Raw genomic sequence first — 16,365 nt, forward strand, 5'->3', positions numbered from 1 at the left:
AGTAGTGAAGCAGTATACCATGAACCCCAAAGCTATGCCTCGCCGTCAGTTACTCGGTCATATTGATATGGACACAAGAGAGTGGTCAGATGGTGTGCTTACAAATAGTGCTCGGCAAGTAGTACGAGAACCTCCAGGTATTTTTCTTAAATTTATAGGTATTAAATTTTATTTAAGAAAGACTCTTGCTTTTTGTTTATATGTGAATGTATGCAGAAATAGCTTTAATTAGATTTTTTTTCCCAAGTTAAACATGCATAGCTTTCAGGTTTAGTATGTATGTATGTATGTATGTATGTATGTATGTATGTATGTATGTATGTATGTATGTATATATAAACAAAAAATACCAAGCTAATTGTTGTAGCATATGTACACTTTGTCTTTATTACAATAACATATTTATTTGCACAAAGTTATCAGATTAAAATTGCTAATAATATCATTGTTTATTAAATTACTGGTGTTACATTATAGAAGATCAATAAATCATCTCATTGGTTTACAAGGTAAACCCTAATGATCAATAAGAATTTATTTGAATTTTAGGCACTTGTGTAGAATATAGCAATCTGATTTTATGTATTATTTATTTATTAAATGTTCCATTCATATAACTTAAAATGTAAGAAACAGAGATTATTCCCTTCTTACTCATATATATATATATATACATTCCATGAGAGTAAAGGGAATTTGAATTGATTCTGAAAAACTGCTAGCAATTTCAATAAACTTGGAATGTTTTATTATGCATTGTTAACAGATGTTACTTCATGGATAATCTGTGATGGTGACATAGACCCTGAATGGATCGAATCTCTGAATTCTGTCCTTGATGATAATCGACTACTTACTATGCCTAGTGGAGAAAGAATTCAGTTTGGTCCAAATGTTAACTTTCTTTTTGAAACTCATGACTTGAGCTGTGCTTCTCCTGCCACAATATCTCGCATGGGAATGATTTTCCTTAGGTAACTCAGAACAGTTTAATACAAAACTTCGTTACGATTACCATACTGTTGAAATTGTATTCTTATTTATTTCTGTTTTTTTCTTTAAAATGTTTATAAGATGCCTCAATCCATACAGATTCTGAACATATATAGCAATTCAAAATATAATACAACCAACAAAATGATTAAAAATAGTAACAATTCACTAAGTATAGCAATAACACTTAAACTTATATACTGCTCCATAGTTCTTTATAACACTTTCTGAACAGTTTACAATGTTAGCATATTGCCCCCAACATCTGGATCCTCATTTTACAGACCTCGGAAAGATGGAAGGCTGCATCAACCTTGAGCTCCTGTCAGGATTGAACTCCAGGATATGGGCAGAGTTTACTGCAACACTGCATTGTAACTGTGCACCACTAGGGCTCAGTATCCAAAACTTTCCAAACAGAGCTATCAGCCAAAAGAACATTTCCAATTCAGCTTACTTGCCAAAAGCAAGGTGTATTGGGGGTTGCCAACATAAGACAGGAGACACCATTAGAAGGCCTATCGGGTCCACATCTACTGAACCTCTCAACAAGGGGGGGGGGGGAATCTCAACAGGTCCTTCCTAGATATTTGAACTAGATCAGTAATAAAACTTTTAACCACAAATTTATATCCACTGAAATAGTATCTATAGAGTTAAACATATTTAACTCAACAAACCATGGAATCTGGACAAATTGTAAAGGCCAATTTATTATATTAGTCTATAGGTATTGTAAATCCAAAAGAAAGCATTGCTTGACGTAGCCTATAGACGTAGACTTTCAGGAAATCTGTCTAAAAAGCTGGGAAAAAAGATATGGTAGGCAGAGAAGTCCAGATAGAAGTGCTGTGGATATTCTAGTCCAGTGATGGCGAACCTTTTAGAGACCGAGTGCTGAAAAACCGCCCCAGCCCCCGCCCAAAGGGCCACCCACCACCTCCACGACCCCCAAGTGGCCCTGCAACGCCATGGCGGCCATGGCCTCTACCCGTGCCCCGCAGCATCATCTGCGCGCGATGGGGCATGAGGGTGGAGTCTTGTCCCTGCTGCCCGGCTGCCATGTCCTTGGCTGCGCTGCTCCGCGTGGGCTGCACCTGGGGGCGACTCCTCCAGGGGGGCTGCTGGGGAGGGGGCCATGGGGGGAGGCGGGGCTGGGGTGATGGTGCGTGCATGTGCCCACAGAGAGGGCTCTGAGTGCCGCCTCTGGCGCGCGTGCCATAGGTTTGCCACCACTGTTCTAGTCCTTTTTCATTTTGCTTTACTCATTTAGGTATTTTTACCTTTTACTTATATTTTCCATCTATTTCTTGTTTGGTTGCTTGCTGACTGTGTTATCTGGGAATAGGTTTTATAGAATATACTTCCCAGTGGGTGTGCATTTAATTTTGTTGTAATACTTTTGAATGAGAGCCATTTACTACAAAATATTTATATCCCAATTGTTCAGAATGTGTTGCTTTAATTGAACTATATTTCATTCTAGTGATGAAGATACTGATCTTAATTCACTGATCAGATCTTGGTTGAGAAACCAACCTGAAGAATGCAGACATAATCTTGAAAACTGGATTGGAGATTATTTTGAGAAAGCTTTAAATTGGGTACTAAGGCAGGTGAGTTGTACTTTTTCTAATATTTATCTTAACATCTTCTAGTTGACTGTTTTTTCTAACTGAACTAGATTTCTTCCTCATTCATTTTTTGTTTTGTTTGTATCTTTGCAATAGTTTATCTGTACCTGCAAAATGCCAGCTTATTAATGACGCTTCATGATCAGCAGGTGGCAGCAGGTAGCCACGATGTCTGTGTTCAGAAACTAAGCAGGATTGGATCTTGCTGAGGGAATAAATTATAGTCATACCTCTGCACTCTAATGCTTCAAAACTTGTTGAATTCAATATTTGATGTGTTTTGAAGCAGAAATCTTTTCCTGGCCCTTGTCTTTCTCCCAGTAGTTGATGCGCAGGGAAGAACTTGCTGACATTGGCTACCTCGTGACTCGCTATTTCTTCTGGTCGAAATAGCAAGTCATGTGGTAAGTCACATGCTTTTCAGTACTTGTTGGTTTTAATAATTGTCATGTATTCCAGAACGAATTACCAATGGGTACCAAGATACAATTGTATAGCTGTTATGCATATATCAAAAGAAATATTTTAAAATAGCAGAAATAGTATATATGTTACTTCTTAAGATCACTGTTATAATAATTATTGATATGATAATGATAATAATTGTGATAATGATAATGATAATCATTGAGAATGATAATAAATAGTAAAAATAAGAGTTCGTATTTTATTTCTGCTAAAAGGTCTTTGTTAAAATCCTCCTGTTGGAATACTTATTGGATTATCTATTTTACAGAATGACTATGTGATAGAAACAAGTTTGGTTGGAACTGTGATGAATGGGTTGTCCCATCTTCATGGATGTATTGAACGTGGACAATTTATAATTAGCCTGATAAGAGGACTTGGGGGAAATCTCAATATGAAATCACGACAAGAATTTACTAAGNAGGGATTCTTTCAAAATAGTAATGGAGGAATGTGTTAGTATATAGTAACTTTTAGATGACAAACCTGCTTTCTCTGCCTGATGACTTCAAGTAAGTTCGCTTTTCTTTATTATAATTCCCAATCAGTGAGATACTAATGAAAATGTCAGTGAAGATTTTCACACGCAGTATGTAGATGTAAAGCAACCTTTATCTTTTTAAATCCAGTATCAGCAAGACATTTTGGAAAAAAGGTTTTTGTAAGCTGAAAACAGTCTTTTTGTGCACTTCTCACGCTTAAATAAAAAAAGGGTTTTTCTTTCTTTAAGCAGTGCATTTTATTTATTTTAATTAAATATAGGACATTACAAAAACTTTGGTCAGATGAGGCCTCTAGCAATGGAGAAGCCAGTTTGCCAGATAGGAATACTAAAGTGTGGTAAAGAATAGAGAACCAGGTGGTTGAATGTAATAAATGAATTATACTTATGTTGAATCAAAATGAATAGACCAATAGTCAAATTTATTTTTTCTTCCCAGCATTTTACTTATAGTATATACTCTGGGTTTTATGTTTTATCTTTGCTTATTTGAAAAAGAATTCACACAATAGGGACACGTTTTTGAAAAACATTTTAACTTTAGTCTTTTAAAAATATGTGTTTAGGTTTTTTCTTGGGCCCGAGAATCCCCTCCAAACCCCAACAAACCAATGGATACCTATTTTGATCCTGATATACAACAGCTAGTATCCTACCAACTGAAAAAGCCTGAAAACCTTACAGCGGATGATTTCAGCAATACTCAGACACTTCCAGTAATTCAAACGCCTGATATGCAAAGAGGTTTAGATTACTTTAAGCCTTGGTTAGGTTTTGATAGCAAGCAACCATTTCTTCTTGTTGGACCCGAAGGATGTGGTAAAGGGTAAGAATTTGTGTTTTCACATTAATTACTGTTGTGGTGCTGTTAAAAATTATATTGGTGGAAGTGTTCTTTGAAATTAAAGTTTGTGCCACGAGTCTATTCTATAGCTTAAAATTACAAGACTGTAATCATGGTATCCTATCTTTCCTCTGGATGCATGACTCTACATTCTATTTTACTTTATAAAAACAACTTTGCGTATCAAAGTAATAAACTTTGCCTAATTAATGTTGTAGAGTACGTTGGAGAGTGAGATTATGCCTGGCTCACAAAGTCACACAATAAACTCTGTAACTGACTTGGGTTTGAAACCAATAATATATAGGACTGCAAAGAAAAAATGGTAGTATTTAGTCTAGCAGTGAACTAATTGGACAATAGAAAAATTCTCAAAAGGAGTTAAGTGAAAGGTCAATTAATTCAAGGCAATAAAGCAAAATGTAATAACTAAGCAGCAACTACATTTTAGAACAACAATTGGCTCTTCATTTTGGGAAGTATATAGAGTGAAACATCCCTCATAATTAAAAAAATATATAAAGGAATAGTGCACATTTTTAAAACAATTTTATTCTCTTTCTTTTGGGGGGAAGTACTTGTTCCATTTTCTGGGGGGAGAAGTACATATTTATGAATACAAGATTTTATATTAGTTGTATAGAGTTCACAAGTCTGAGGCATACTTTATCTAATTTTGTAAATATTTTAAATTTTGATTTTGTTTTTCATTCTTATAGAATGCTACTTCGTTATGCCTTTTCCCAGCTTCGGTCTACTCAGATTGCTACAGTTCATTGCAGCGCACAGACTACATCTCGGCATCTTTTGCAGAAATTAAGTCAGACATGTTTAGTAATTAGCACTAATACTGGACGAGTATACAGGCCAAAAGATTGTGAAAGACTGGTTTTATATCTAAAAGATATAAATTTGCCTAAGCCTGATAAATGGGGAACAAGTACATTGGTGGCTTTCCTACAGCAGGTGAGTTGAAAAAGATTGTTCATTTTTTAATACTGTAGTTGTGTAGAATTGAACTGAATTTTGTATTGAACTGAATTTTGTTAACATTTGTATAAATACTTTTCCCCCCAAAATTACAGTGTTTCATCTCTGTCTTACGTTGTTGATAAACAATTTGTTGTTTGTTGAAGATAACTTTTTAAAAATAAGTTTGTTTAATTGTCCCCTCAGATATTTTCTGTATTTCTGATATTAAATGTTAGGTTTATAATATGACAAGAGGTATACAGGTAGTCTTTGATTTACAACCACAATTGGGACCGGAACTTCAGTTACTAAGGGATGCAGTCATTATGTGAGCAGTGCCTGGTTTTATGACTTTTTTGCTGTGGTCATTAAGTGAATCATCACAATCCTTAAGTGAACCATGTGTTTGTTAAGCAAATCTGGCTTTTCCTGTTGACTTTGCTTGCTGGAAGCCCCCTGCAACCATTGTCAATACATGCTGGTTGCCAAGTGTCTGAATTTTGATCACATGACCACAGGGACACCGCGACAGTTGTAAGTGTTGTAAGTCACTTGTTTCAGTGCCATCATAACTTTGAATAGTCATTAAATGAATGGTCGTAAAAGATGGATTACCTGTAAAGTTTATTTTATTTTAAATGATTGATCTGAGTTTTTTTTCTTTTTTAATGCAGAGAAGTTACTTTTATAAATCATTTCTTCCTGAGTAGCATTTCTCCCTAGCTCACTACTTGCTTAACAAATGCAAGCCCAATTTAACAATCTTCCTGCTTAACCTTAATAAATTTTTAAAATGTATATTTATTAAGACTTTTAATAATCAAATTGAATAAGAGAGAAAAAAGCAAACCCCCCAAAATTGCAAGAAATTTAAAAAGTTAAGAAATAGATAAATGACCTCTGATCTTCTTTTCAACAGTTGACAGTCGTATTGTACTTCCTCCTCCTTAAATATTTTGCAGATCTCTTCACCTTTATTTAATCTATATCTTCAAATCCAGAAATCATCAATTCATTTTTTTCTTCTTTCAGCAAAAAATCCATATAATATTTCCAGATTTTTTTAAAAAAACAACAACATTCTGATAGTAATAAGTTGATTTATTATTAACCTCTGGAGTAGCTTGTGACTTGCTGCGCTGCTGCTGGTTATTAACAGGCTTTCTGCTTTGACCCTAATATGTTAATTGCTTATCGCTTTCATCTCTGGCATGGCTCCCACCTTGCCACTGCTATTTGGCAAGACAAACAGCCTGCACTATTTTATTCCTTTCAGCGGGATTATCCCATTGTCTACTTTTGTATTCCTTTCCTCTTTGTCCTTTACTGGAATTAAATCAAAGTGAATAGTAAACTTTTTTTTATTAATCTCCTGAGTTGGAGTGCAGATGCCCAGGAATAGGGAGTGAATTAGAGATTATAGGAGTTGCCCCAAATGGTGTCTCTGTTTCTACATCACATCCATTCACTAACTACCTTGCTGCAATCCAATGTAGGGACGAATCTTTGACGCTTAGATTGGGAACATTTAATAAATCGTTATTCATTATACGCATCCTGGCATTTTCCTTAATGTTCTTTTTTTTTTTAATCTGATCCATAATGGTCATAGCTAGTAAGAATGTATTATTCTATTGCTCTTTGCATAATCCAAATAGTGCATCTTAGAGATATTAAACAATTCATATTTGTTGTTTTTATTTTCAAGGTACTTACATATCAAGGATTTTATGATGACAATCTTGAGTGGGTTGGGTTGGAAAACATCCAAATTGTGGCATCCATGTCTGCTGGAGGAACAGTGGGAAGACATAAACTTACTTCTAGATTTACTTCTATAGTCCGTCTTTGTGCAATTGAGTAAGCATCTATGTACACCTATCCCATCCCATCCCATCCTATCCTATCCTATCCTATCCTTCCTTCCTTCCTTCCTTCCTTCCTTCCTTCCTTCCTTCCTTCCTTCCTTCCTTCCTTCCTTCCTTCCTTCCTTCCTTCCTTCCTTCCTTCCTTCCTTCCTTCCCTCTTCAATCTCGAGATTAACTTCAATACTTAATCTAAATGTACTTCATTTCTCTCTGGAGGTACAGCATCTATTTCTGAGTATATCTTAATACATGAAATATAATTGAAAAAGTTCAAGGAGTTTTGAAAAATGTTATCTGTCAACTTTTAGGTTTTAAGGAGGAAAATGCCTAGAGAAACCAGCCTTGTCTTATTAATTTATATATGCAGTTATTTATAGATTGTGTATTTTCAGAAAAGACTCAAGGAAGCTTGAAATCAGAGAATAGAACCAGTAGAACCAGTAGCTCATATAAGCTAATTTAATTAACTAAAGACAATTATTGTATCACGAGTGCCCATCGTCTCTTGTTGGGTGAGGTCCTATGTGATTCTTTCCCTCAAAGTTCATATGGGACAGGCCAAATCTGGCCAGGTATTCAGGCACCAGGTTTTGTTACAGAATACTTTCTAGATATCATTGTTTCTCAGCCAGATAACAACTGTTCTGCTCTTAACTTAGATTTTAATAAATGTGACATTGTAACTGAATTTTAAACTTTCATTTTTTAGTTATCCAGAAAGAGATCAGCTACAGACAATTTACAGTGCATACTTGGAACCAGTTCTTCACAAGAATCTAAAAAATCATCCTGCTTGGGGATCCTTAGCAAAAATATACCAGTTAGCAGGATCCATGGTTCAAGTATATGAGCAGGTATAACCTAAAATGAGCTATTCTGTAACACAGATGTTCTTTGTTGGGGTTTTGTTGTGTTTCCTGATGATTGCCTGTTCCTCTTATTACAAGTAATGAGGAGGAGATGGGCAAGTCAGATTTTGTATCTCAGCTATTTTAAACATATAGAAATTAAAATATCTGATTTGTTTATATCAAAGGATACACAATACATTATGAGGTAACTTGTGGTACCTTTGTAGGAGTGATTCAGGGTAATATATTAGTAATAGATTCAAGACATAAAGAAAGTATTCCTTAACTAAACACATATTTGATTGATGAAATGTGTTTTGCCAGAGATCTGGTGTGGTTTTAAGAGATGATTGCAGATTAACAGGAAACAAGACTGCCGATGATCACAACAATAAGATTCTTAATCCTAATCTTCGTAGGACAATTTCCCCCCCCTTATGCCTGATTTAGGTGATGTTTGATAAATTACTCCTTCCTTTCTTCAGGATGTCATCCCTTCAGCAGTAAAACATATATTATTTAACAATTTGCCTCACCATTATCTGATGTGTTTTGTAGAATAAATGATAGTTTGCAGATTGTATCAAAGTTTGGTTTTACCAATCCTGAATTACATAAGAATGTTTCTTATGCAAACACAGTGGTGGAGGAAGGAAATGAAGGGTGAGGCATACCAAACTTGTTGTGCCTGGTCCATGAAGCTACTCTAAATTTTCTTCCATCTGAAACTTGGACCAATCACATGGAATCACTTGGTTCTGCCAAACTGTAGTCGCCCAGAATGCTTTTGTAGGATTTCTAAAACACAGTGTGTTTGTTTTAGGATGAAAATACTGTACGTTAGATTGATTTATATCAAGACTTATAAAAAAAATTGTGTAACTAGTGTATCTGAACTGTGTGCAAGAAAGAATGAACTCATCAGTCCATTTAATTGACATGACTGCACCATATGCTTTCCTTTTATATGCTTTCTATATGATATAACATTTACTTAATAACTTATTTCTCAGGTATGAGAGATTTTATGAGAATATAAAATGATGGTACCTTTTGTAGATTGTACAGTATTTGGGGGCCAAATATCTTTGCCACTGTATCATTTCCTGGGATAGCTTTACATAGATAAAATAATATATTCAAATCTCTATGCTATAACTTGTGTAACATTGCTCTATTGCTTTTTCAGAGAGCTTCCAATCTAAGTCTCTAATAATGAATGTAAAATTCTAAAGACTTTAGGCTGTGATTGTTTTACATGGAAATTTATCCATAAAATGTTTTGAACAAATGTAGAATAGTATTACAATGTGTTGCAAAAAATAAGGGCAGGGTGAAAACAGTAGAATTGACACCATCTGTATTTCCAGGTTCGAGCCAAATTCACAGTTGATGACTACAGCCACTACCTTTTTACACCCTGTATTCTTACTCAATGGGTTTTAGGTTTATTCAGATATAATTTAACAGGAGGTGAGTAATCCAAGCTTAATTCGTATGTCCGAACGCCTAATTATGATTTTTGCCAATTTTTATTTCTGACTAGCATTCTTAGGTTATCTGTGGATATTATAGAGATACTTATAAAGGAAGCTGGAGATAAGGTTAAGAAGTGAGAAAATGTTTCAGTATGTTTTTCATTAATCCAGTTGATGAAATCATCCTTCATTATAAAATTCATTTTATTGTTTTTACCTAGTTTTTAATCATTCTTCCTGTCCATTGTTTCCTGTAATAATTAGCATTCCATGGCCATTAGATCACACAGCAGTTTTTATATTTTTTATATTTTTAATGGGGCAAGAGAGGGGGGAAGTGCTCACACATGTTTATTGATGCCATCATACCAGTGTTGTGTGACTTAATGTATTTCTTAAACCCCAGGACTCAAAGATATAATTGCAGCATTTTCTTGACATTAAAGCATATGTATCTTCATGTTGGTGTCACTGCAGTTTGCTGCAGAACTGCTGGTTCCTATTAGTGGGGGTTCACCTGCAAATAATTTGTTCTTGTCCAAACTAAGGTTGTACCCCAGGTCTGAGAGGCATTGTGGGATCATGGTAAAGGTATTGGATTAGGTTCAGGGAGACCAAATTCTAATATCTCCTCAGGAAGTATGGATGCTCCCTGGGTGACTTTGGACCACACTCCCTTCTCTTAGCCCAACTTACCTCACAAGGTTGCTTTTGTGTGAAAAATAAGAGCATTATGTATGCCGTTTTAAGCTCCTGAAGATAAAACAGGGTATAAATCTAATAAATACCTCCCTATTGCACTATTTGAGGACTGGTGCTGTCTTTGCTAATATGGGAAGCAGGAATAGTCATGTTTGATTTCAGGAAACAGGTAGAAATATTAATCACAAATAACATTTTAATTTATTCCATAATAACTATGTTTGCGGTTATAAATAATGAGCTTTCTCTAGGGTATTAAAGATTAGCACTTTTGATTAACGATAACTTGTAACATTTTTTTTAAATTCCTCCTCACTCCCTAAACATAGTGGCATTCGGGGCTCTAAACGGTTTGTCAGGATTGATTGGGGATGAGCAGACATAAATAGATTTAACTGCTATAATCTTATGACCAACAAATGTACCTTGAGTCCATTCTGAATACAGTAGTTCTTCATGTTAAATTGTTTTGCATTCCTGCTTGCCAAAAGACTAAGTGGCAAGTTTTCTTAAATAATTAACCAACACTGACCTAAATAAAAATACATTTGTCTTGGATTTTGTATGAATTATTCATTAAAAAAAGTAAACGGAATTGTATATTCTTAAAAATAAAATGACTCTGATATTTCATTCTCGGATTTTTTTTTCTCTGCTGCCTTTTGATGGTTATCTTCTGGTATGTCACATCTTTTTTTGTTTATATTTTTAAATTGAAGTGCAGAATTTCAGAATTTGAATACTATAATTTATAATGGCATGTTGTGAATGTGTACTTCACAGGCGGATTCACACACTCGGTAGATACTGTCTTGGAAATTGTTGCATATGAAGCAAAACGGCTTTTCCGTGACAAAATTGTCGGTGCTAAAGAAGTTCATGCATTTGATAATATTTTAATGAAAGTCTTTCAAGGAGATTGGGGATCTGATATTTTGGACAACATGGCAGGTAAAATAAAATATTGTAGATTGTTTTCCTCTTTTGCAATCAGGATTATTTCAGAATGTGAAGAATAATTCCATTGTATTTACACAGATACCTTTTATGTGACATGGGGAGCGCACCATGAATTAGGCACCATCATGGCTCCAGGACAGACCCTGCCACCACATGGGAGGCCACTTGGCAAACTTAACTCAACAGACTTAAAAGATATTATCAGGAAGGTATGTTAAAACACACTCAACAAGCACATATAAGCACACATATACATTTTCAAAGATTTTTTATTTCAGATTTAGGGCACATGACTCAAAAGAGTTTTTATCATTGGGAATTCAGTGGTTTTCACATTTGTCTATATATTTCAAAAGTGTCTTCATAACAACAGTAATAGCAATAATCTTTCAAAGGGTAACTTTCCAGAATGACAAGTTATGTTCTGCATGTTAAGATTATATTGCTCTGAGGAGATTGAATGTTCATGGAATATATAGAATATACTGTATACATACATGAGACCATGGTGACTCACACAGTTAGAACATTGGCTTGACAAGCAACAAGCTTGTGTTTGAGACCCAAATGTTGCTGTGGGATGGGATGAACTCCCATCCTTCTCTCCAGCTCCTTCAAGGGACATTAAAGGACCCCCTAATTGAGTGTTCCCCTAGGCAACAGTGATGTCACTGGCTGATCCTTTCAATCTAGAAATGCCTTCATGCCTCTGACACCAGTGCGATATGATGCGATGCATATAGAACTTCTAATTCTGCTGGTCCTTTCCATTACTGTTACACTGTTACTGTTCTATTACACTTTCAGATGCATGTGTCAAGCAAAGAACAAGGTAATCATTTTCAGAGATTTGTCTTTAGGACAACTGTCAACTAACCCAATTAAAAACAGCTAAAACAGCAGCATAGAACAGGCAGTGAACTTAGGGACTGGACCAAAAGGAACAAATTCTTAGCAGATCTGTCAGGCCAATTTTAGTGAAGGAGATTGTGAGCTTTATAATAATAATAATAATAATAAAGTTGGAAGGGACCTTAGAGGTCATCTAGTCTAATCTCCTGCTCAGGCAGGAAACCCTATACAGTACCATTTCAGACAAATGGCTGTCCAGTCTCTTCTTAAAAACTTCCAGTGTTGGAGCTTTCACAGCTTTTGGAGGCAGATTGTTCCACAGATTAATTGTTCTAACTGTCAGAAAATTTCTCCTTAGTTCTAGATTGCTTCTCTCTTTGGTTAGTTTCCATCCGTTCTTCTTGTCCTGCCTTCAGGCGCTTTGGAGAATAGCTTGACTCCCTCTTCTTTGTGGCAACCCCTGAGATATTGGAACATTGCTATCATGTCACCCTTTGGCCTTCTCTTAATTAAACTAGACATACCCAATTCCAGCAACCGTTCCTTACATGTTTTAGCCTCCAGTCCTCTAATCATCTTTGTTGCTCTTCTCTGTACTCTTTCTAGAGTCTCAACATCTCTTTTACATCGCGGTGACCAAAACTGGATGCAGTATTCCAAGTGTGGTCTTACCAAGGCATTGTAAAGTGGTATTAACACTTCACGTGATCTTGATTGTATCCCTCTGTTAATGCAACCTAGCACTGTGTTGGCTTTTTTGGCAGCTGCAGCACACTGCTGGCTCATATTTAAGTGATTGTACACTAGGACTCCAAGATCCCTCTCACAGTTGCTACTATTGAGCAAGGTACCACCTATACTATACCCGTGCATTTGGTTTTTCTTGCCTAAATGTAGAACCTTACTTTTTTCACCATTGAATTTCATTTTGTTAGATAGCGCCCAATGTTCAAGTCTGTCAAGATCCTTCTGTATCTTAAGACTATCTTCTTGGCTATTCCTGCTAGCTTGGTTTGTCTGCAAATTTGATGAGTTCCCGATCTATCCCCTCATCCAGATCATTGATGAAGATGTTGAAGAGCACTGGGCCCAGATCAGAGCCCCAGGGCACCCCATTACACACATGCCTCCATGTAGATGCAGTTCCATTAAGATTATATCAACATAAACACCTTCTCCATGCACTGTGAATTGTTCAGATGGGGATCTTTTCCTATTTTCCCAGAAAAAAGTGCTATTTTTATACCAGTATCTCCCTCAAGGGTGTTAGCCTACTTCAGCAGTTGGCTGCCTATGAAATAAGAGTGTCTTTTAGGAGAAAGTGTCCTTTAGGAGAAAGCAGTGAGTGGAGTATCTTCATGGCATAGTAAGCAGACCCAGTGGAAGAGCCCCAAGGGAGCACCAGAAATAACACTAGCGCTAAAATAGCAATGCAATCAATGTCCTTTTTTCAAAAGCATTTCTGTTGAGCCACCAAATCTAATTACCCTGCCATATTCTAGCTTTTTAAACATTGCTTCCTGAATAAAGATTATGGGAATTCTCAAAAGAATGAATTAATGAGCAGTAGAATTTGAACAGATTTAGGTAATTTCCCATTTGGACAGGTTTGTCTCAAGATTTAGCAAGCCAAGCAGGAGTGTAAACATTTTAAAACACAACCATTTCTATATTGCTTGATTTTACTTTCTTGAAAAATGAATTAATGAGCTGTAAGATATGAAAACTGCAGGGACTAGTCCAGGCAGTTGCCAAGAGACCACACTAACTCAAAAAACAAATGAACGAAAAGGACATGAAAGATTTTCATAATGTCCCATGTCCACTAGATTTTCTCAATGTTTTATATACCCCACAGAAATGCAATTCCAAGAACAATATTTTCTAAAGTGTTCTGTATTGTTTCATTTCATTATTCAACTTCCATATATCGACTAACTTTTTTTTTCTCCTTAGGGCATTATTCATTATGGACGAGATAACCATGAAATAGAGATTTTACTTTTCACAGAAGTCTTTGATTATGTGTCTAGAATTGATAGAGTATTGAGTTTTCCTGGAGGATCACTTCTGTTAGCAGGGCAGAGTGGAGTGGGTCGTCGAACCATTACATCTTTAGTCAGTCACATGCATGGAGCTGTTCTGATTACACCCAGGATTTCCAGAGGCTATGAAATGAAACAGTTCAAAAATGATTTGAAACATGTAAGTTTTATAAAATATTTGTATCATTTAAAGATTGTCTCTTGAGGAAGTAAATAAAAGAGTGCACAGTTAGAAGATACCAGCACCATAGGGCTGTCGGTAGTCAGTTATTGGATCTGTGGGCATGTCTATGCAAACTGAATGTAACTGAATCACATTTTTGAGGATAAAATTATTAAGTGATCTTTTAAGTTATTTAAAACTCCAAAACATTTATTTTGGAATAGAATGGAATAGATTCTAGGTTAATATTTCATGTTTTTCAAATTATCTGTTTAATCCCTACGGCTGGTTTTGTTTCTTTCTGATACCATATAAAGCAGTAGGAGTTACAGCTGAAGGATTTGTGATGATGTTATTTCACTATTTTCACATAGTAACATTATTTGTCCTAAATATATTTTAATTCATTTGTAATATATCAGATAAACATCCAGCACTTAAATGCTTAAAATAAGACATGTAAAATAATGCCAAAACCCCAATGAAATGCTTTAAGATCAAACAGACTAATAATACCTCCAAGTTATTATTATTAGGGCTGTGTAGCACTTGGAAATCATAGGATAAAGATTCTCCTGAGCATAGCAGGAGTAAGCATGTCAAACCTATAGGCAACATCTTAAACCAAACATGTTTTTTCCTGAGATTGTGCTGTTGTAATAGAATGCATAAATAACCTTGGGGGACAAGGGGAAGAGATACTGCCTAGGACAGAGGCAAACCTTTTAGAGATCGGGTGCCCAAACTGTAATCCAAAACCCATTTATGCATCGTCGGATGCCGGGTGGGTGTGGCCCATTGGGTGGGTGTGGCCCATTGGGTGGGTGTGGCCCATTGGGTGGGCGTGGCTGTGGCGGTAACTGCAGACTGGGTGGGACTAAAAAGTTCAATCAATTCCAACTTTGCAAGATCTTTTTTTTTCCCGCGAGAAGTTGAAATTGACTGATTGATTGAACCTTTTTTTTTTTTTTGCACACGGCAGTGGAAACCTAAAGCGAAAAGATTTTATAAAACCCAGCTGAAGGCCTAGGACTGGGGCGACGGTGTGCATGCCACAGAGAGGGCTCTGAGTGCCACTTCTGGCACCCGTGCCATAGGTTCGCCACCACTGGCCTAGGAAACAATCAGACAAGAGAGGGAGACGCCCCTAATAGATTAATAGTCAGAGGAACAAACCTAATAAGGACCCAGCCTAATTGATCCGGCAGTTAAAAATGATGGTGGGAATTAGCTCATATAGTTGTGTTTCCTGTCTGATTTACCAGGGATGGTTGACAGCTGCAGCTGGCAAAGTAGCCATATTATCTGAGAAAATATGAAGTTGTTCTTAGAGAACCTACCTATCTGCGAATTATTTATACACCATCTATTTTTTCAAAGGACTTGAGACAGTTTATAGTCAGAAAAGAACAAATCAATATAATAATCTATCTAAACTCGTTTAACTAACCGGAGCTGGCCTTGCAGCGGGTATTCTCTATATATCCCCCTTTGGAATAGCTTGCACCCTGATGAATACCCCACCCCAAACCTACGGCTTCTAGAAGCAAGTGAAAAAGTGGCTCTTCCAGAGGATATTGAAGATATTATAATAAAGCAGCGGTGCCATACTCAATAAAGTTTTAAAATTTTAGCATTAATTTGAATAAAAATGTATTAGATTACTATTTTAATTACTTTTATATTTTCTTCCATTTCTTTTTATCTGTAAGTTTTGTAAACTGCCTAAAGTCCTTCTCGTTTTAGTGGATGTACCATACCAGAGATATTTTTTGTTATATATGTCTAAAAATTTAGGTTTTGTATTATATAATATTAAGCCTGAATTTTTTTTCTAGTTTAGTCTCAGATTATAAAGAAAGAATTCTTTTTCTCCAGGTCATGCAACTTGCAGGAATTGAAGCTCAGCATGTTGTACTATTATTGGAAGACTATCAATTTGTCCAGTCTACTTTTCTTGAGATGATCAACAGTTTATTATCATCAGGTCAGAAAGCTATAATTGGGTCACAGCTTGTAATAAAATCACTACA

General features: G+C 35.8%; 1 protein-coding gene across 1 annotated transcript in view; it reads left to right on the forward strand.

The window, feature by feature from the left end:
* The window catches only part of DYNC2H1 (dynein cytoplasmic 2 heavy chain 1), a 152,773-nt gene that overhangs the window by 48,426 nt on the left and 87,982 nt on the right, over positions 1-16,365 (forward strand). The window contains exons 39-50 of the mRNA XM_015814719.1: positions 767-974; positions 2,480-2,609; positions 3,364-3,517; positions 4,162-4,423; positions 5,161-5,407; positions 7,122-7,273; positions 7,991-8,135; positions 9,503-9,605; positions 11,096-11,263; positions 11,351-11,481; positions 14,081-14,329; positions 16,211-16,319. Coding sequence (XP_015670205.1) covers positions 767-974; positions 2,480-2,609; positions 3,364-3,517; positions 4,162-4,423; positions 5,161-5,407; positions 7,122-7,273; positions 7,991-8,135; positions 9,503-9,605; positions 11,096-11,263; positions 11,351-11,481; positions 14,081-14,329; positions 16,211-16,319 — 2,058 coding nt within the window. The remainder of the gene's footprint in view (positions 1-766; positions 975-2,479; positions 2,610-3,363; positions 3,518-4,161; positions 4,424-5,160; positions 5,408-7,121; positions 7,274-7,990; positions 8,136-9,502; positions 9,606-11,095; positions 11,264-11,350; positions 11,482-14,080; positions 14,330-16,210; positions 16,320-16,365) is intronic.

This window comes from Protobothrops mucrosquamatus, unplaced genomic scaffold, assembly GCF_001527695.2.
Source record: "Protobothrops mucrosquamatus isolate PMUCROS unplaced genomic scaffold, P.Mucros_1.0 scaffold277, whole genome shotgun sequence".
NCBI lineage: Eukaryota > Metazoa > Chordata > Lepidosauria > Squamata > Viperidae > Protobothrops > Protobothrops mucrosquamatus.